This window comes from Aspergillus tanneri (genome assembly GCF_003426965.1).
Source record: "Aspergillus tanneri strain NIH1004 chromosome Unknown AapTan_2_pilon_pilon_pilon, whole genome shotgun sequence".
Classification (NCBI taxonomy): Eukaryota; Fungi; Ascomycota; class Eurotiomycetes; order Eurotiales; family Aspergillaceae; genus Aspergillus; species Aspergillus tanneri.
The window spans coordinates 2,294,546-2,315,101 of NW_022984629.1; the positions used below are offsets into that span (position 1 = coordinate 2,294,546).

Genomic DNA, 20,556 nt, shown 5'->3' on the forward strand with positions numbered 1-20,556 from the left:
TCAGCCTCCGTTCCATCATTTCGGGTCATAAAGACGCCCTTACTTTTTTTATTGGGTTAATGGCGAAGGCAGTTGCTTTGGATCCCGATTATTGGACATAGTACCTATTCAGACCGCTATATATCTGCTACTCAAGCGAAAGAGCTCTTTTATCAGTAGTAGTAGTAGTAGTGGTGGTGGTAATACAAGAAATTGGCCAGTAATAGAGACTGCGTAAGATGTAATGGTTAAAGTAGATTTATCTACATAGTATTCTAAATAGAAATACAGTAAAGGTGGAGGATATTTTTCTATTTTTAAAAAAAAAGCCAATATTTGAAAGGATTGTCGGTAGAATCCTTCTTCCCATCGCTATCCAAGCTCGCTCAAATTATTTGTTGCGCTATAGTGATATAGATTTGACATACGCCAATTGCCAAATCAAGTATCAGATAACCACAATCTAGCCGGCGTGCTCGACGATTTCACTCACAAGGACACCGTCCTTAACGTACGTCTTGATCTGTTCCGGAAGAGGGCACTCCTTAGTGTCTTCATCGGTGCCTTCCTTCGGAGGAAGCATGACATTAATGGCGGAGCATTTACTGGTGAAGACCTCCGTGCCGAGACTCTGCTGGCCCAGATACACCACAGCACCATCCACCTGATCCAGCAGCAGAGTGGGAACCACTCCGTCGATCTGGAGGGCGAACTTGGGAGATTTGATAACATCCAGGCTGCTAACGAGAGAATCGACGATGAGGGAGAGCCCGGTACAGTTGTCGATGGAGATGGCGTTTGCCTTGCTAGACACCTTGACAATGGTCTTGTTGCACCGCGAGATGAGTATAGACTGGTTTTGCTGCGCAGGGATCTCAACAATTTCGCCTGGATTGTCGAAGTTCTCGACGAGCCACTTGTTTCCCTCGAGATCCTTGCGAGGCGGTTTGCGAGCGCGCATGCTCTCGGGCTTAGGCTTCTTGCTTGGGGCTGGTGACTTCGACCGAGAGACACTGCTCTGACCGGCTGCGCCATCAGGAACGGTTGAACCAGCGCGGAGGGAGGGATTTTTGTGCGTCATCTCGGACTTGTCAACCTTGCGAAGACTCGAGGTGATCGCATCTCCTTGGTTAAGCTGGGCAAAGACGGCAGACATATCTGACGAGGGAGCTGCAGCAGGAGCAATACCAGGCGGTGGAGGAGGAGGAGGAGGAGGAGGAGGAACTCCTCCGGGTACGTTCAATGTCGGCACAGGAGGGGGCGGAGGAGGAGCAGCGCTGCCGGAGCCAGGGCCAGACCCAGATCCGGCCTTAACCTGCCTAAGAGCTTCGTGCGCTTCGATGCCGCTTTGATCATTCCATGTCAACCCTTTTGGATAGTGTTGTTTTAGATATGCGGCAAGTGACTTAAAGATTTGGTAATAAGCTTGGATGTACTGGATATGTGTACGATCCCTAGTGATAGATCAGCATTCACCATGGGCCACATCAAACACGCCGGAACTCACTTGTCTTTGTAATCCTTCAGAACCTTGTTACCATAGTACTCAATGCCCCCGACAATCTCACTGACAAAAGCGGCGGGCTTTTTCTCGAAAAACCAACCCAGGGCAACGATACCTTCAGCGACTGCACTAAGGTGATTGAAAAGGGGAGACGGCCTGTTGGATTCGCGGATCATGTTGATATTATCGGAAGCATTGTGGAGCTCCGTCATGAGCTCTGGGGGCTGCGGTTCTGGCTTCCTCGCCTTTGTTGAGACATAAAGATAGGTCCGCTCCGCCTTGAAGGCCTGCAGGACCGCTTTCGACTATAGGACAGTCAGAGGGATGTTCATGTCCGTAACTTGTACTACCATTCTCAGCTGTCTCACCTGTTCAGCAACAAGTCCTCCGATATTATCCCCAAGATCCACGAAGTTCTGGACGTCTTTGTTGATCAGTGTGTCGAAGTCTTGGATCTGCGGTGGCAGAGGAGGGGCGGCAGGGGCGGCAGGGGCAGCTGGTTTAGGCGCCTCAGTAGCCACTGGTTCTGGCGCAGCGGTGGTGCCCACGGCCTTTGGCGAATGAGGATCATCCAGAGACATCGCCATATCCTCCAGGCGGGAGGTCGCAGCTTCCAACCTGTTGGCAAATATCGGCATTAGCACACGGGCAAAACAGAGATACCTCGAAGTTTGACGCCTCTTGGCTGCCAACAAGAGATGTAGATACATTGCTGATGCTCCACGGCAGCTTCAGATCCGAAGAACTTACCGCTTGATAAGGGTAGTGAGATTGTGCATGTGGCTGCCAGTCGCCATCTTGAAAGGCTCCCGTCAACGCAAGGAGGTAGTCCTCAACAGATATCAATGCAGGAAAACAGGTACAAATACTATCCAAAATGCAGAGACGAATGGATATAAACGAAATGCCCGAGAAATCAACCGAAGCTTCCACAGAGCGATGTCCAAGGTCTCGAGCGATGCATTCCAGGAGTTGCAACGGTGTCGGTTCAAACGGCGACGATGCTCCTGATACCTGCCTGAGGCCATCAAGCTCCACCAGTGGGCCCATACCGTACCGTACGCCCCAATTCCTGGGTCTCCGCCAAGTGGTATGACGTTATGCGTATCAGGTGGTAACCACGCATATTTGGTCTTTTAGCATAATAAGAACCGTACACAACCCCGCTATATGGCAAAGGCTTCAATTGCTCCGTGTCGAGACATACGTCAATTAGAACTGGTCCTCGCTGCTGAAAAATGGCAGGAGAACTTGACCTCAGTTCCCGGCCCAGTAGCCATGTCGAGTTCTGCACGATGGGCATGTTCATCCTCGGTATGCTATCTCTTGCCCACCTGGGATGAACAGTCGCATGACAAGGTATACTTACGGCATTCCTTTGCTTGGAATAGATGATATCGACTTTGGAGGAACCAGTCCCAATGTGAAGAACGTCATTGGCGGAGCAGCCTCCTTTGCGGTCGTTGGTGCACGTCTCGTAGCTGGAAAGGATCATTCTCGGTCCGTGAGCTGGATTGTTGACGTTGGTTCCGACTTCCCTCGGGAGATTTTAGATGTCATTCGTGCATGGGACACCGACTGTGTGATCAGAGAAGACCAGAGGAGATTGACGACCAGAGCATGGAATGGCTATGGCCCAAATGAGAAACGAGGTTAGTGTCCTGGTGCAGTTATCTCTCTGTAGAAAAAGGTACGAGGGAAAATAACAGACAACAGAGTTTCAATACTTAACACCGAAGCTACGATTGGAACCTTCTATGTTGTCGGACTCCCAAATTCTCTCCAAGACATTCCACATGGTTTGCTCAGCGTCCCGTTGCATCCTCATTGTGAAAGATATACTACGACGCTGGGATGAGTTGCAACATGAAGGTCAATATTCTACTGTCCCAGAACGACCTATCTTTGTCTGGGAACCTGTTCCTGATCTCTGCACTCCCGAAGAACAAGAAAGATTCTTCACTGCAATCAAAGTTGTGGACGTGGTGAGCCCTAACGAACTAGAGCTAGGAATGATGTTCGGCCAGCCCGGTTGGAACGAAGAGAGTCGATTTGGCCGAGACATAGTGAAAAATATCGTTGAATCTGGCATCGGGCCCGAAGGCAACGGACACCTAGTCATCAGAGCAGGAAAGGATGGAAGCTATTCGTATTCCAGAACACAGAGAATCTGGCTACCCGCTTATCATCAGGCCAACGCTTCCGGGGCTTCAGCGGTAGTTGATCCCACTGGTGCTGGGAACTCTTTTCTGGGAGCATTAACTCAAGGTATGGTAAGTGCTGGTAGAGCACCGGCGAAGGTCATAGACTCGGTTTTCGCATCATCGGTGCATTGGCAAAACACGAAGGCAGGGGGGCGGTATAACAACATTCTGGAAGCCTTGGTATTTGCTACAGTTGCAGCCGGTTTCGTGGTGGAGCAAATTGGAGTGCCTGTGATGTCTACTTCTACTGAAGGGAGAGAGCTTTGGAACAAAACTGAATTTACGGAACGGGTCCGTCTGTACACCCAGCGGTTGTATGAAACAGTCGAAGAGTCCCCACAGAAGCACTTCCAGATCAATTGACAGATTGAAGAACGCCCTTCTATTGTCGTACAGCCCACAAGAACATGAAACAAAAACCTATCATTGCCATAGTATCCTTCCACGATTGCCTCTCGTCTTTATATTCCGTATATCACTTTATGATTCTTGCTTTGAGGCTCTCTCGTGCTCAATAATCTGCCTGCTCCAACTACATAGAGAGAAAAAAAAAAAAAAAAGAAGAGAGGTGAGCATACAGGAAGTGGCAGAGACCGAACAGACAAACTCACTAGCGGCTTGGGAAGAATCTGCCCGGCTCTGGCATCTTTTCCCGGCGCTCACGGTCAGCGCTGATGCTCCAGGTCACAGCGACAACACCAAGCATAGCTGCACCAATAATAGCAGTATTGACCCTCCAGTTCGCGGGTTGAGCGTACCAGCCTCCAGCGGGAGACCAGACTTCCTTGGGATAACTAGGCGCCAGGTCAATTAGTTCCCACGCGACAAGAGATCACAAGGGATAGGAAATCACATACGGGATCTTGCCGCCTCCACCCATCTTGTTGACACAAACTAAGACAATGGAGAGAGATGAACGTTGGCAATGGCTTGCTGGAAAAGCGCTGTTCTGGCGGGTTGAAGCCGAAATGGCTGTCGTCGTCCCTCGTCCTAGAAGCCGCGCCCGCTAGCCCAATGTAGTTTAGCGCAAACGCTGCCCTTCTCAGTTCTCACACGAGCAGCAGATCCCGTGACTTCCGCCGAGCTCAACTTTTCTCCAGCGGCCAAAAGTAACAAAAGGTCGATCAAATTGGACTCTCGCCCTCCACGCCACGCCCTGGGCAAACTCACTACTCTTCTTTCCCAAGTCGACTTCCCACCTCACGGTTTTCAATTACACCGCTGTCCAGATGAAGAGGCTGCAGCTCCTACGATGGAGCAGTTCGGCTCTCACGCCGGGGGCCCGAACTGGAGGCCGCCTGCAGCAACATCTCTATTACGGTCTTCGACATCAGTCGACCGCTTCTCCTGTTTCTCAGGCCGAGAGCGATCAATGGATGGATGAGCAATCGCTGGAAGCGCCCTTCTCTCCTGTTCAATCTCAACAAACCAAGTACCTCTTGCCTTCTCCGCCGGTCGAAGCCGCACGCGAGTCAGCAAAGCTTGCTGCGCTTCATGCACGACTTTACCTTCCTTCACGACTACCCCTCGAGACATTAGCACGTTCCCTTGTGGACCCGTCGGCAGACCCCAATCCCAACTTCAATAATGAATCACTGGCTACACTGGGCCATGACCTCCTCACCCACTACACTTCCGAACACCTCATTTGCACATATCCTCGGCTACCGCTCACTGTTATCTTCGCAGCGATGTATGCATATGTTGGTCCTAAGACGCTAGCAGCGATGGCAAGGGAATGGGGTGTTGAAATGGCGGCCGTACCAGGGGGAGAGGTGGATCCCGGCTTTTTGCAGTTCAAGAGAGTCCTCCCTGGCACCGATTTGAACGCGGGGCCTGTCTCCGGCACAGCGAGGCCTAATGAGCACCGGGCGTCGTGGAGAAAATCGGTTTCATCCAGGATTGTGTACGACAATGAATTTGGTGATCCGTCCAAGGTAGTTCCCGAAGAAACTTCGAATACCCAGGGCGTCACAGCCGAGCAGGCCAGTGCAACTTTCGTGCGGGCTGTGATGGGATCTATCTATTTGCATGCGGGCAGACCCGCGGCCAAGCGTTTCTTTGAGCAGCATTTCCTCTCGCGACACCTGAGTATCTCCGAACTGTTTAGTTTCTCCCAGCCAGCTCGCGACCTTTCTCGGTTGTGTGCACGGGAGAATTTCGAGCCGCCTGTTGCGAAAATCATCAGCGAAACTGGCCGTAAGAGCAGACATCCCGTCTTTGTCGTCGGTATCTATTCTGGTCAGGATAAATTAGGCGAGGGCGCTGGCGCCAGTCTACTTGAGGCTCGCTCCAGGGCTGCCGTCGCTGCCCTCAAGGGGTGGTATTTGTATAGCCCTTTGAACGTGCGTGTCCCTAGTTCCATGGAAGAAGAGGGTGCCGCGCCTTGGAAAGCTGTCCACGTCGACCTGGGCGAGGTTATTGTCTAGGGAAGATGAGCACGTTTGAATGTGGAAAAGATGTTATATTACTAGACTTGGTTGCTGTCGGTTGAGCAGCAGCGAGAAACACATATTGCTGATTCACATTTACATTTGCAAGATCGGGTTTTGTACAGTATGGGAAATCTATTTTATTCTACAGATGTCTTCTTGGTTGATTCATTTTTCTTTTGTCCTTGTTCTTTAGTTATTTTCCTTGTGGGTTCTTGGGGTTAATCTCGCTTGCTCCTACTTTTTCCGCACGCTTCTATGACAGGTCTTTTACAACCAAAAGTGATGAAGCGACAGTATGATGTATAAATGAGTGAGTGTATGGGTCCATACATATTTTGAATGGGGACATTTTGGACGTTAGTAATTTTCCAAGTAGCGCCTTATTGTGTTTAGCCCCTATATGATTAGCCTCGTTCGTGATAAACTAGAAAGAGACGACGGTCACCGTCAAATTGATGTAGGGGATATTATTCAGGATTAACTATTTCATCCTCCCAAGTGCCACTATTTCTGTCTATATCCATCTTACCACTAAGGGTATCAAGATAGCTGCCATATTCATCCCAAAGCATGTCCACGCTCGCTCCAAACAATCCCTCCCAAAATTCCTTTCCTGCTGCAGTATTTGGCTCGTCCTTGTCATGTTGACCTATGTAACCCACGCGCAATAATCGATCATTCAACATGCCGATCGCGCCGTTGCCCACTCGAACATCCTCTAGCCACGCTAAGAAGTATGCCGTATGCTGATATCCTTGGTCCCATTTTTGTGGTCGATCTTTGGCAGACGTAGGTCGCTTCCAATGCGGCGGTACCAGGCCAGCCTTAAGACGGACAAAATCCGCAATCCCTTCAATCAAACCTCCTGGGGGTCGAAGGTCACTGCTGGCCCAAGGGGACGCAGTATGTTGATAACAGTGGACTAGCTCATGGGTAAGGACACCAACCAGCTCAGCCGTCGGGTCCGCATAGCCTGTACATTTACGGATATACGCGAGAGAGAGGTGGATCTCCTTATGGTCATCGTCCAACTCGATCCCGGTTGTGTATGCGACGCCATCGATATCGCGGAGGAGAACCGTAACGGACCGGGTATGAGGCACACATGGTGTGAAGTTGGGTCTTGGTCCGCTCTTCGTCGATGATCCGTCGCGTGATGTTTGTCGGGGAGGGGTGTAAAGGTGCTGGATGATGATGGCTAAGGCGTTCTCAAGGACAGACGTGACATCGGGGATTAGCGAAATGAAGGATTTGGACGCGGAATGACGGATATCATTGATATGAAGACGAAGTTTGGGCTGGGGAAGATTGGAGGGGAGGAATGGAGGCTCCTTGACTTCGTTCGAGTTAGTTTTATCGGATGCACGCGTCGGAGTCTGCGAGATCGAAGAAGGTTGCGGGTGTGTTTTGGAGGATTCGGACATGGCTATTAGGTGAAGTAGGTAACGGTTCAGTAGATGATAATAAAATGGCTATGGCAGGTCATGAGGAAATTGAGGGATGATGAACCCAGAATAATAGCCCAGCCTACGCCGCCATCTACACCGCATGTATTCTGTACATACAGAGTGCATCACCTATGCATGCCGGGGCTTCATTTATGGCCTGGGGACGATGCGTATATATTTAGAATTATCAATCAACCAATCACCAAGCCAACCCCAATTCCTGAAACCCCTGCATACTCCATCTGTCATCTGTATGCAGTGGACTCGTGGCTCCTTTGACGTGAGGCTGGTCCTGGTCCAAGTGTCTCGAGAAAGAGCTCCACTTGACGATCGTGTGGAGTTTCCAATAAACAAGAAAAAATAGAGTAGGCTCGTGAACGTTGAAATGGATCTAGATGATGCAGTCTAATTTAGTTCGTTGGATGGGACTGATTAACAGGTCTATCTGCCTTTTGTTTTCTGTCCACAATGTATGCAATGTGGCGAAAGGGACGATGACGGATGGCGTTAAAAATATTTCCAAAAACACGATGGCTTTGCATCAGTGCGGCAGAAACATACGGAAATAGCCCTTTTCTGTCATCTATAATATACTAGTTATGGATTTGAGGGCAGAAACACCCCTTTATCTATCATAACACATTTTTGGACAGTCAATCCAACCTATCCATGTTCCTACAGTTCGTTTCACCGTGGAATAGACGGAGACTAAACCAAATATGTGGACTTAAGTACTTCCCAGGTACTCCCTGGTCCCACTTACAGACTTGGGACATTCGGTACCTGACTGGTACCAATTGATTAGCTAAATAATACTGCAGAATCAGGGGGCCTTAGGCTCACATCTCCCCGCTCAATCGGCCCAATGCTTGGTAACCATGGAGGCTCGCCGGTAAACAAAAAAAAAAAAGCCCTCCCATACAACAACACACCCCATCCCTCCTTCCTCACTTATTCCCTCTATGACGTCGTTTGTTTATTTACAACATCTCAACTCTCCAACTAGTTTACAAGTGATTTTCGATTGCCTGTCTCAATTGACAGAACAGTCTCCCTTAGGAGACACATGCGAAGTGCGAAGCGCTTATCGCAGCGTTTATTCGCTTATCAGGAGTTGTTGCGTCAAGCTACTTTAACTTTCTCTCCTCCTTCGTCCCTCCTCGCCAACGACGACGTCGCTTCCTTCCTCTTCGCCATATCCATCTCGTCCGTGGATTCGTCGGCGTAGTTGCGCTCTGCTCCGAATCGTGGTTGAAGCCCGAATCCTTTCCTAAGACGTCGCAGTTGCCAGCTATCCCTTCTCGTCGCTGTCCTGCGGCTCAAATCGAGGCCTCGCCTACCCATTCTGCCTGCCGAATCCGTGATCGCGACTGCTTCAATATACCAGGTATGTTACTTCCTTGTCGGTTTGTTTTGGGGGGCTTACTATCTCCCTCTGTTCCCTTCTCTCTTCTCTTTTTCTTCCTCTTCAATCACCCCTCTGTTGGTAAAGCGACCTCCCGTACAAGTTCACTGTGCTTTTTAGCGATTCCCTGCTCTCCAACCCTCAAGTTTCTGTATCTTCTCTCTACGTTTTCTGTTTTTGGCTGTCTGCATTTTGCCTTTTGCCTTCTGCTCAGTGTCTTTTGCTGTCTGGCATTGGACAAGGAAAAGAGAAAAGATCCCAAAAAATTGTTGCCAATGTTTGGTTTTTGCTATCTGTTTCTTTTTGGATCCCCTTGTTTGGATCTGAGTGCTCTACGTTACTTTTTGTTTTGGCATTTACTGCTTTGGACTAATTGTTGATCATGGCTCAGGACATACGCCAGGTCTCCGCATGGGGCTTTGCCTCTGTCTTCCTCTACGTTGTCATTTTTCTGCAGGCGTTTATAACAAAGCACTTTTTGGGTCTTATTGAGTTGATTTTCGTTCGTGTCACCTTGTTGCTTGTCAAAATTCAACTGAACATCGCTCGGACTATACCCGATATCCCCGAAGTCCACGTCGACATTGGCTCTGTTGTCCTATACCTTTGCACTTGTGTTTTGTGCCTTCTCCTTCTTCTGGAAGTGTTTCTGTTGAGGAAAGCAGCGAAACTTCTTCGCTCAATCTTTTTTTATACCGTTCTCTTTCTGGTTAAGTTTCACTGGAAAAGCGCGTGGAAAATGGAAGCCAAGGCAGATGAGCTGCGCGAGGTTCTGGAAAACACCAATTTGGCAATTGAGGCGAAGGTCCGACATCTACTGGGTGTAAAATCGGACATCAAGCAGAAAAATGTCCCCAGAGAAGCAGTCCCCACTCTTTTTGAATCGATACGCCTTGCGATAGCATCGCAATACCAGGCTATTTTCTCCGCTGGGATCTCTGCCCTGGGACATCTGGTTAAACGGCTGTCAATCCAAGGGCAAAGACAATTGGTAGCGCTACAGGCGCGTATGCTTTACCCGATACTTCTTGAGCGTATAGGATCACACAGGGGAGCCATTCGTGCTCAGGCTGCTCAGGCACTTGAAGATCTTTGGCATTCGTCGCAGGAAGAGGTCGAGCGCTATGTGCAAGAAGCTCTTGGGGGAGGAAACCCCAAAGCTAAGGAAATGGCCATGATATGGACTCTGAATGTTAGTTCACATACGTCTTGCATATTCCCCCACCCCAACCCCCTATTTTTTAATTATTTAACAGCTAACTTTCCTCATAGATGTCGAAAAAGCATGAGCTTCAATATGCCCTCTTTGTTCCCACCATACTCCTCCATCTGGAAGATGCTGATGGCTCCGTTCGAGAAACGGCCAAGTCAACAATCATTGAATTATATCGGTATGCTCACCTTTCATGAATCTGCCTTGGGATCTCCTCTTTTCACTTTTCTTCTTCAGTAGAGGTTTGGATACCCTGTAACTAAACTGGTTTTAGGGATGTTAATTTGAAGAACAAGACTCTCCTGAAGCAGACATTGGAACAAAAGGGTGTGCGGAAGAGCATCAGGAATGCAATTCTGGAATCCATTGGGGTCGATGTTACGGAGAACAGTTCGGGTTGGTCTCCTGGTCGACAGCGACGGCCAGCTACCCGGGCTGAGAGCCACTCCCGCCCTGTTGTCCGCGCTGCCGATGCTCTGCAGCCACGGCCTGCTACGCGAACCGAGACTCGTACTGCCGCTGCAGATCGTGTCGCCGCTGCAGACACGATTACAAGACTTGGCCGCCAATTGAAGGTAACGCGTGTGCCTGCACGAAACGCTACTCCGGGCCCATCGATTTCCAGAATCCAACCGCAAAGCCCATCGCCCAAGTCTGAAACTTCTCTACCTGTGCGCAGCCCATCTCCTCGCGTAATGACGAAGCTCGAGCCAACGCGTTCTCAGAAACCTACAAAGACACCCGCTTTTGTTCATCAACCTCCCGGCCTGGACGAAACCGATGCTGTCCCACTCCTTGTGCGGTCGACTCGCGAAATTGACGACTATGCGAAGGAAATGCTTTTTCATTTTGAAGGACGTGAGTCAGAAAATAACTGGCTGTTCCGCGAGAGAAGCGTTATCACTCTTCGACGACTCGTCATTGGCAACGCACCTCGCGACTTTCCTGACTCGTTTTTCCCAAACATGAGGACTCTTCTTGACGGTGTCTTTAAGACCGTTCATTCACTCCGAACAACATTAACGACGAACGGATGTCTCTGTATCCAGGATCTTGCGAGGTGGTGTGGCCCGCAAATCGATTCAATGGTAGAGATCATTATGCAGAATCTCATTAAACTTTGCAGCGTTCCGAAGAAGATCGCGGCTCATCACGGTGACAACGCAGTCCAAGCCGTTATCATGAACGTTACTATTACTGCCCGTGTCTTGTACCACGTGTCGTCGGCGTGCGAGGATAAAAGGGTCCAGGTGCGCCTATTTGCCGCAGGGTGGGTCCGTGCGATCATTGATTGCCAGAGTACGAATCGAACTGTCGTTGAGCACGGAGGGGGTGTCGACATGATTGTAAAATCTATCACGAAGGGGCTTGGGGATGCCAACCCGGAAGTGAGGGCGGCGATGCGTCACACTTTTTGGCGGTTTGATGCGGTTTGGCCCGCCAGGGCCAAGATGTGAGCTTGTTTCTTCTCTTTTGATGGCTATGCATCATTATTTGCTAATGCTTTAATAGTCTTCTATCCGACCTGGATGCCAAGTCGCGAACGTTGTTAGAGAAGGACTCGAACAACCCGAATCTCAACAAACCAGCGTCTCCCGCGCGGCCATCATCAGCTAAAAGCGCTAAAGCCAGCAAGCCTGCCGCTCCAGGCCGCACTGCTCTGAGGGAGGCAATTGCAGCGCAGAAGAAGGCCCATCTGTCGTTGGAGAAATCTGCTCCGTCTACCGAATCTACTGCGTCGCGCGCTGTCCCTACTGAAACGTCTCTTACATCTCTGTCATCGGCACCCCTTCGCCCGAATTTGAAATCTCGAACTCTTCCCCCAACTGCTGAACTACATGCTTCTCGCACTCCAGCATCGGATGTGAAATCTAACTCCTCTAAGCCCTCTGATCGGCTTGAGACCTCTCGAACTTCCAACCTAAAGCAGCCAACACCGGCGAAATCCATCGTTCCTGTCCAGGCAAAGAAGAATCTGGAGCCGAAAAATAAGCCAGAGATAAAGCCTGCTGCAACTAGGCCGAAGAAGCTCGACCTCTCTGCTGCGATATTCAAGGCACCCAACACCAGTGGAAGTGAGTCGCAGAGGAACGCCAAGGAGATCCTTACAAAATTGAGCGATGAATCCTGTTCGGATTCCGAAGAAGAGCCAGCTCTGCTTGGATCATTCCCGATGACTGAGAGCTTACCCCAAAACATTGACGACAATCGACGCGACGCGGCGGTTGTCGTAACTCCGTCCATATTCAGAACAGCGGAGCCGGAAAAGAAGCATAATGCGAACGATAGGTCAGACGACGAGGAGAGTATTGCGAGCTGTGTTTTGACAGAGGATCTTCCGGATCGTGGCTCGGAGGCATCCGAATGGATAAGGAGGGCCTCTCTTCTTCCTGAAGATTTTCTGTGGCGCGATCTTCCATCATACGATGATGACGAAGCGGAGGACGAGGCCCCAAAGGTGGGTGTTCTGGCGGAATTACCTGAGACGAACCTGCCATTTGAGCGTCCGGAGGATCGGCAGACTAGGCGTAGTAGTCCTGTGAAGGAGATGCCGAAGGGGAATTCATCGGTAAGCCCCCAACCCAAAGACCCCGCCAAGTCGCAGCATTTGCTCGATAGGGGCATCCAGTTGATTCGTAGCAACAGCATGGACGCCAATGGTCTCCGCAAGCTACGACAACTGATAGCGCAGAATGGGTCTTCGGTGAACACATGCCAGTTCCGCGACCTCGTCGCATCTCTCCTGGGTGCTTTAGAGTTCGAAGGCGGCGATCACCAACCGGCGAAGATATCGCAGGGGCGTATCGCATCTCTGAGGCTCCCTATCCTAGAGACCATTGAGGAGGCAATCAATGGACGGATAGGTGAGCAATTACGATCATCACCACATCTTTACTCTCAAGCAATCGCCTCACTTCTGAGAACAAGGCGATGCTCCGATACATCATGCTATTTCTCCCTCCGGGTCGACGAAGTTGCAATGGGGATCATTCGATCTGAGCTGGGGGAGGGTACACATAACTCGGTGCACGCTCTCGTTGATACCATCGTCGCTGAGGAGAGGGGTAAAGAAGGGGACAATGTTATTATTATGGGCCTATCACTGTTAGCATGTGTACTCAGGCATGGAAACAAGGAGGGTACGCGTCTCCCGGAGGATCTTATGGAGAAGGTTGGCTCGCTGGCCGCCAATCATCTCATGGACGAACACCCAGAAATCAGACGACAAGTGATGCAGTTGTCTGTGCATTTGCATTCGATGGTCGCCGACGATGACCAATTCTGGCGGGTCGTTGGGCGGCCACAAGACGGATCTCGGAACCTTTTGACCTACTATATCGCCAGAAACTAGTTAGACGGGTTTCGTGTTACATAAATATGATTAATATTATATTATTACCATTGCTTTCCTCTGATACTCAATTCATTCACTCCGCAACGGTTTGGCTATATATATAGCCGTCAGTCAGTTAGGAATAAACCCCTGACGGGAAGCGATTTAGGTTCTATCGTAGGGCTGACGGGCTCGCATGAAAGCGACAAGGTCATTTTGATACTGTGTAGTTCTTCCATTCTTTCTCATCCGCGAGGAATGTGAATGTGAGCCCCTCTCTCTCCCTTTCTCTCTCTCTGACCAGTCCTCATTGCCTAGGCAGGCTGGTCCTGACCAGAGCCGCGGATTGACCGGATTTGTCCATCTCTCTCCCTTTCCTTCTCTCTCTCTGTCTTTTTTGACCCCGTCTGAGAAATTGGTCTTGTGCCAATTGTTTTCCTAACCCGATTTTCTTCCTTCCTCCCCCTTGGTCCCTCTCGATTCTGATTTCCCCTCTGTTTTGTCTGTTCCCGGTCAGCCGTGGTGAATGTGCTGAACCTATGTCATAGACTATGCAATTCTAACACAACTCAGCATTTGGTCCTTGAGCCATCCTCCATCCTGTTTCTCACCTCCTGATCAGCCTCCGACAGGATCTTCTTTCCTTATACCTGTCTCCCTGTCATACTTTTCCGTATTTCCGTTCATTCTATCCTCCGCCCCTTCTTCCATTAGTCCAGTTCATTCCAGAATGCCAGCCGAGGGATGGTCATATACACCACAAAGTCTTCACTACATCCGATTACCACTACTTGAGACCCCCACAACGGCCGTGGCAATGATCTCGCGGAGCCTTTTGATCTGCGTCTGTGCGGCCCGGTCAGCGCTGGCCACCGCATATCCCGGTCCGTTCGAGGCAAGCGCCGAGCGTGGAAATCCTCAGGAGGAGGATTTCTTGTGGAAGGAGTACGGACTCAACAAGTCCGCCGAGTTCAAGTATTTCCATGAACCGGGACGCGACGACATTCTTGGTCATTACGATACACGGTTTTTCACCGAGCCCGTCTCAGCTAAGGCGCGGTCACAGACCTTGACACACATGGTTCGCGCGTATTTGAAATTCTTCGACGACAATGGCATGGATACATGGATCGCACACGGCACCCTGTTGGGGTGGTGGTGGAATGGCAAGGTAAGGGACCCCGGTGTAGTGCTTGTATCGCCGGCGTCAGCTCACCCGACAATTCCCACTGTAGATCATGCCGTGGGATTGGGATATCGATACCCAAGTAACCGATACCATGCTGCTCCATCTCGCCGATCAGTATAACCAGACGATTGTCCACTACAGACCTAGACTCCGCGATCCGGAGCTCAGCTACCTGCTCGACGTTAATCCCTGGGCTCGGCAACGGGACCGGGGGCAGGGGTTGAACATTATCGATGCACGATGGATTGATATGCAGACTGGTCTCTATATCGATATCACCGGCCTGAGTCATCTGGACCCGGAGAACCCGGACGTGTGGCAATGTAAGAACAACCACAAGTATCACACCAAGGATATATACCCCTTGCGGAGGACAACCTTCGAAGGGGTGTCGGCGAAGGTGCCATTCCAATACAAGTCAGTCTTGACCGATGAATACCAAACACAAGCCTTGACATCAACGCATTTCCATAAGTGAGACCTCCTTGTGATTATTTTTAGCGCATGGAATAAGGACGCTGCTGACACTGTTTTCCCAGTTATACCTGGCATCCGAATCTAGAGGAATGGGTTCCCGACACAACCCTTGGCGATCAGGAGAGCAAGGAAGGCCGTCAATATGAATAATGTGAGGGATTGGCCACAGTACCTACCCCCTTGAGTTGATTTTGGACGATCCCATTTACAGACCCTACTCTATTCATCCCCAGGAGCATTTGCATTCGGGATATATATTGAGTTTTAGCTTGGAGTTGGACTTGGGGGATGGGAAGTTTTATTTGGACGGCGTTATTGGAGAAACATACTGGTTCGATTTCCGTCTGCGCTACGTACGCATGCCATTGTCCGTATTGCGATCAGCTGCATTTATTCCACAATCAACTGGATATCTTCATTTTCCCCGTACCATATCAGGATACGGCTTGACTAGGGCTGCATCTGTCCTCTTTTATAACTCACCGCAACTCACACTAGGCAATTCCTACATGGCCTCTACTAGTGAGGGGCTCCCAAGAAATTAGATTAGCCTTAATGTCATCCTATCTTTTTGCCACGCGAATCGCCTATGGCTGCGACGACGATCATTTCAGGGATGGGTGCCACACGATTGTTGTCAGGGCATATATATACACGTGACCGGTCTTATCGTTATCTCCGGCTGACAAACCCAATCGCCGTGGAAGTCGATCGAAAGGGTCCCTCCGCATATACGATCCATCTCCCTCTCTTGTAGACAGTCCCATCTTCAGCTAAAACGACGACAAATATGGATGACGACGACTCTTCTCCGCTCTCCCTCACCATCCACCACAGTGGCATTCCGCATACTTTCGATCTCCCGGCCACTGCGACCCTCCACGATCTTACCACACTCCTCGCATCCGCTCTTCATATCCCCATCGAGAACCAGAAACTCCTCATCTCTCCAAAACCGGGACTCCAGAAGCCGCCATTTGCGGCAACACGCCTCAACGCTCTCCTTCCTGTCGACTCACCCCGTCTCAAAATTACCCTCCTCGGCACCCCTGCTAAGGACATCGCCGCGCTGAACGCCCAAGCCGACGAGACCAAACGGCGCGCCGAAGCCCGCACCGCGGCGCTCGCTGCATCCGCAAAACAGAAATCCTCCGTTCGTCGCACCGCTAGCGGCATCCACACCCTCTCCTCCAGTTCCAACTCGTACACCTTCCATCGCCTCCTCCCGCTCACGCACCTGCCCAACCCGGACCGCTCGCTGCAGTTTCTGGCACGTCTGCGCGACGATCCAGGCATCCGCGCCGCCATGGCGAAGCACCGCTTCTCGGTGCCCACCCTGACGGAGATGGATCCAGCCGAGCATACGACGAGCGAGTCACGCACGCTGGGCCTAAACCGGAACAAAGGCGAGGTGATCGAGCTGCGGCTGCGCACAGACGCCTACGACGGATACCGCGACTACCGCACGATTCGCAAGACGCTGTGCCATGAGCTGGCCCACTGCGTGTTCAGCGAACATGATCGCGATTTCTGGGATCTGACGGCGCAGATCGAGCGGGAGGTGGAGCGGGCGGATTGGAAGCACGGGGGTAGAAGGCTGACGGAGCAGGACTTTTATAATCCCGATGATTGGGAGGCGTTGCGCGAAGGGGGAGAGATGATGGATGAGCGCGGTTGGACCGGGGGGGAGTTTGTTCTCGGTGGTGTGAGAGATGATAATGGGGAGGGACTGGACAGGAGGGAAATCATGGCGAGGGCGGCGGAGGAGAGAATGCGGAAGGATAGGGAAAAGAACTCTTGATGGGTTAGGATGGGATGGGATGGGAGGAAATATAGATATCCGGTCCTACATATTGATTCTGTCCACGAGGTAACGATGTATGATATATAGCATGACATAACTTCAGAATTGACTTTTCTAATGTCTGTCTGTACGTATGTATATACAACCTGCATACTGCCTAGATCATAGAAAACTTACACCTGCTCATTGACCAACAACCCAGCCATCCCTTGTCCCGTGCCAATACACATACTCGTCACGAGGATCTTCTTCTTGGTGCGTCGCGCCTCACTCAAAATCGTACAGATCTGACGAGCCCCCGTGGCGCCCAGCGGATGACCCAAAGCGATGGCACCTCCGCGCGGGTTCACCTTGGCGTGGTCCAGACCCAGATGGTCCAGACAGTACACAGCCATGGAGGCAAATGCCTCGTTGATCTCGTAAATGTCAATGTCTTCCTTGTTCAGGTTGAACTTGGCCAGTAGCTTGGGAATGGCCACCGAGGGTCCGATGCCCATAATGCGCGGCGGCACACCGGCAACGGTGGCACCGCAGAATTTGGCCAGGATGGGCTGGTTCAGTTCGATGGCCTTGGAACGACGCATGAGAAGGACGGCGGCAGCTATTGTATATTAGCAAGAGAGCAAAAAACAATAGATGAAATTAGAATAAATAAAGACATACCTCCATCCGTCACCTGACTGGAATTTCCACCGGTGCTCCGGTTTCCGAACTGAGGAAACGCCGGCCGAATCTTACTCAACGACTCGGCGGTGGTTCCGTAGCGAATGCCCTCATCCTTGGTCAACGTGACCTGTTTCACCTCACCGGTCTTCGGATCCTTGACCTTAGTAGTAATAGGGACGATCTCATCGTCGAACCAGCCCGCCTTCTGCGCCGCCTCGGCCCGACGGTACGACTCCGCCGCATACTTATCCTGCGCTTCGCGGGAGATGTTGAAGTCGGCGCCGACGTTCTCTGACGTCTGACCCATGGGCTGCATACAGTCCGCGGCCTCCTGGTTCTGGAGCACCTCTTCGTTGAACGGCTTGGAGAGTCTATCTCCCGGAGCGGACATGAGTTCCGCACCGACCGCGATACCGACGTCGATCGCGCCCAGCGTGATTTGGTTCGCGATATCCTGCACGGCTTTCAGTCCAGACGAGCAGAACCTGTTCACTGATGATCCGCCGGCCGTGTGCGGGATGCCTGCTGCGAGGGAGGCGGCGCGCACGAGATAGGCGGCTTTGCCGTCGTTGACCTAGGTTTCATTTTATCAGCTATTTTTCTCTGTGTGGATTTTGGTGATGCAGAATGTGAGTGGTGGATAGAATGACGTACATTGCCCAAGCAAACATCTTCGATCGAAGCAGGATCCACCTTGGACTTGGAGAGAACTTCCTTCAGCAGAGCGTAGACGATGTAATCGAGATCGGTGTCTTTGAATCCACCCTTAACGGCCTTGGTCAGGGGTGTTCGTAGAGCGAGGGTGATGACGACATCGTCGGGATTCCTCTGAGTTCTACACGGAGATAGTTAGAAATAGACGATGATGAGACAGATGGTTGAGTTTGATTCTACATACATGGTAGAGAGGCCGTTGCCACCGCCCTTAAGGTGGCTGAGAAGTGAGCTCAAACGTTCTGTAGCCATGGTGGACAGGTGCTAATGAATGTTATGTCAACAGGGTTCAGTGCGGGGAGATACAGACAGTACTTACTTGTTCAGACGAATGGTATAGAAATCAGGAGAAAAGTCCAGGAGGATGGAGGACGAGAAAAATGAGAGGAAAAATACGGCGTGCAAGAGCAGTCATCGTCCAAGTCAAGTGATGTCAGGCAAAGCCGACAGCCGAGGCTCATCTGCTTTCCGCCAGGAGTACCTTCTACCTGCGCCTGTTGCTATTATGGCTGGCCAATTAAGTACCCGTGACTTGTTCTGTGCCACTAATTAACTGGATTGATTACGAGGTGAGTTTATTTTAATAAAGTCCTCGGTATATGGAAGAAACTAGTTTTCCCAGCCAGGCAGCGGACGTCAAATCCAGAATAGTCTCTACAAATACCTACAAAGCAGCAACGGTGTTGCGATATCTTGGCAAAAACAAAAATGTCAAGGATGAAGGGAGAAGGAAATGAAAACTCCATAGATTCCTTCCAAAAAAAAAAAAAAAAAAAAAGGAAGAAAGAAAGAAAGAAAGACAGAAAGAAAATCCTGCGCCCATCCTCACTTACTAAACAATACCCAAGCATTCCATTATTCTATACAGACCTCTCCTCACATGTTTACGATCCGTGGTGGCTAGCATTGAAGTCATCGTTGCTGATGACACTACCAACCTCCGACCAGCTAACTGGGGTGGCAACACTCGTCGATCGACCTAAGTCACTTAACGTGCCGTCCGACGACTCATCCACCGCGGATTCATAGATCTGGCTGAAACTCCCGGTCGAGGATGGTGTGGTCGGACGTTCCCGGTCAGCAAAGCTGACAGAATCCAAGTCTGACTGGTTTGAGAACGGGGTTGTGAGGTCCCGACTGGTGTCATTGGCTGGAAAATCGGAGTGAGCAAAGAGGATTTGTGAACCACCCTCGGGGTGGCCGGATGATCGCGATCGACTTTGCACGGCATCTTCCGACTGGTCTAGCGTCGGCATCGAAAAATCCATACCTGAAGTCTCTGAAGTAGGGGTGTAGTTAATCAGCGTGGCGGATTGAAGTTGAGAAGACGATGGAATGGCAACGTGCAGTCTATCTTTCTCGGCCGCTGCGTTCGCCGGCTCACCTTCACCTAACGGCGTCGAAGAACCGGTCTGTTTGCCGCTCCGCTGAACGACCTGCGATGTAGACAGTTCGACGGCGGTTGAGTTCGCCAGGGAACCATTGGATACTTCTGGAGTATCTGTTCGTAGCAAGCGGCCTTCGTCGTCCACTAGCGCATCAAACGAACCGAGCCCGGCGCTCTGCCGTCGTTTCTGATGTTCCTCTATCATAGCACGTCGGTTCTGGATCTCTTCCCGAATGAGTCGCCGTCGCTCTTCGGCTTCAGGGCCCATTTCTTCGGTCATGGAGATATCCTGACTCGGAGATGACGTAGAGGTTCGCGGTTGGATCTCATCACCAAGATGGTGTAACGCAAGTGCGATCTTCCGTCGAGAATTATCGATCCAGTTTCGAAACTGCGGGGATTCATAAACAGCTATACCCGCCGCCACGAGGGCTGACACGGTGATGATAAGTCCTGGTTGTGTCAGCAGGTCTATCCGGAGTACTCCACCGGATTGTACCCGGAGGTATGGTATGGGTATACTGATAAGCACATCGCCTGATATCATTATCGAAGCAAGGACTGAGCGAAGAAAAAAACAGACAGCCAAATGACTCACCTTTTGCAACTGGCGTCGGCATCGTCAACCTCTCCAGGCAGCAGCAAGGAGGGAGAAGAGAGTGTCAGCGTCATGTCAAAAGGGCTTCCCCGCTGGTCCCACGTGATGTACAAGCCCTTATCCGGAAGCCCTAATCATCCGCTTTGGGTATTCCGTTGTTTTCTCCGCGTTTCCCGTCAACAGTCAGCATCAACATCAA

The 20,556-nt window shown here is 50.8% G+C and overlaps 10 protein-coding genes across 10 annotated transcripts; 5 read left to right on the forward strand and 5 right to left on the reverse strand.

The window, feature by feature from the left end:
* Positions 1-442: 442 nt before the first annotated feature.
* Positions 443-2,280, reverse strand: capA (adenylate cyclase-binding protein; the record flags this gene model as incomplete). The annotated part of the gene is made up of 4 exons (XM_033565441.1): positions 443-1,433; positions 1,487-1,788; positions 1,852-2,101; positions 2,234-2,280. The coding sequence occupies 4 exons, from the start codon at positions 2,278-2,280 to the stop codon at positions 443-445; spliced, it is 1,590 nt and encodes a 529-aa protein (XP_033431198.1).
* A 441-nt stretch (positions 2,281-2,721) lies between these two features.
* Positions 2,722-4,050, forward strand: ATNIH1004_000736 (ribokinase family protein; the record flags this gene model as incomplete). Its single annotated transcript, XM_033565442.1, has 3 exons — positions 2,722-2,797; positions 2,875-3,135; positions 3,200-4,050. 3 exons carry the CDS (start codon positions 2,722-2,724, stop codon positions 4,048-4,050), a joined length of 1,188 nt encoding a protein of 395 aa, XP_033431199.1.
* A 247-nt stretch (positions 4,051-4,297) lies between these two features.
* On the reverse strand, positions 4,298-4,567 carry ATNIH1004_000737 (uncharacterized protein; the record flags this gene model as incomplete). The annotated part of the gene is made up of 2 exons (XM_033565443.1): positions 4,298-4,481; positions 4,545-4,567. The coding sequence occupies 2 exons, from the start codon at positions 4,565-4,567 to the stop codon at positions 4,298-4,300; spliced, it is 207 nt and encodes a 68-aa protein (XP_033431200.1).
* Positions 4,568-4,916: 349 nt separating this feature from the next.
* ATNIH1004_000738 (mitochondrial 54S ribosomal protein mL44) lies at positions 4,917-6,116 on the forward strand (the record flags this gene model as incomplete). Its single annotated transcript, XM_033565444.1, has 1 exon — positions 4,917-6,116. One exon carries the CDS (start codon positions 4,917-4,919, stop codon positions 6,114-6,116), a length of 1,200 nt encoding a protein of 399 aa, XP_033431201.1.
* Positions 6,117-6,589: 473 nt separating this feature from the next.
* On the reverse strand, positions 6,590-7,546 carry ATNIH1004_000739 (basic secretory family protein; the record flags this gene model as incomplete). Its single annotated transcript, XM_033565445.1, has 1 exon — positions 6,590-7,546. The coding sequence occupies one exon, from the start codon at positions 7,544-7,546 to the stop codon at positions 6,590-6,592; it is 957 nt and encodes a 318-aa protein (XP_033431202.1).
* Positions 7,547-9,357: 1,811 nt separating this feature from the next.
* On the forward strand, positions 9,358-13,540 carry STU1 (uncharacterized protein; the record flags this gene model as incomplete). Its single annotated transcript, XM_033565446.1, has 4 exons — positions 9,358-10,167; positions 10,248-10,366; positions 10,463-11,641; positions 11,701-13,540. 4 exons carry the CDS (start codon positions 9,358-9,360, stop codon positions 13,538-13,540), a joined length of 3,948 nt encoding a protein of 1,315 aa, XP_033431203.1.
* A 712-nt stretch (positions 13,541-14,252) lies between these two features.
* ATNIH1004_000741 (putative mannosylphosphate transferase (Mnn4)) lies at positions 14,253-15,338 on the forward strand (the record flags this gene model as incomplete). The annotated part of the gene is made up of 3 exons (XM_033565447.1): positions 14,253-14,693; positions 14,758-15,185; positions 15,251-15,338. 3 exons carry the CDS (start codon positions 14,253-14,255, stop codon positions 15,336-15,338), a joined length of 957 nt encoding a protein of 318 aa, XP_033431204.1.
* Positions 15,339-15,978: 640 nt separating this feature from the next.
* Positions 15,979-16,989, forward strand: ATNIH1004_000742 (putative zinc metalloproteinase; the record flags this gene model as incomplete). The annotated part of the gene is made up of 1 exon (XM_033565448.1): positions 15,979-16,989. The coding sequence occupies one exon, from the start codon at positions 15,979-15,981 to the stop codon at positions 16,987-16,989; it is 1,011 nt and encodes a 336-aa protein (XP_033431205.1).
* A 176-nt stretch (positions 16,990-17,165) lies between these two features.
* kat1 (putative 3-ketoacyl-CoA ketothiolase (Kat1)) lies at positions 17,166-18,624 on the reverse strand (the record flags this gene model as incomplete). The annotated part of the gene is made up of 4 exons (XM_033565449.1): positions 17,166-17,593; positions 17,656-18,232; positions 18,313-18,493; positions 18,557-18,624. The coding sequence occupies 4 exons, from the start codon at positions 18,622-18,624 to the stop codon at positions 17,166-17,168; spliced, it is 1,254 nt and encodes a 417-aa protein (XP_033431206.1).
* Positions 18,625-19,256: 632 nt separating this feature from the next.
* ATNIH1004_000744 (uncharacterized protein) lies at positions 19,257-20,431 on the reverse strand (the record flags this gene model as incomplete). Its single annotated transcript, XM_033565450.1, has 2 exons — positions 19,257-20,280; positions 20,358-20,431. 2 exons carry the CDS (start codon positions 20,429-20,431, stop codon positions 19,257-19,259), a joined length of 1,098 nt encoding a protein of 365 aa, XP_033431207.1.
* Positions 20,432-20,556: the final 125 nt, after the last annotated feature.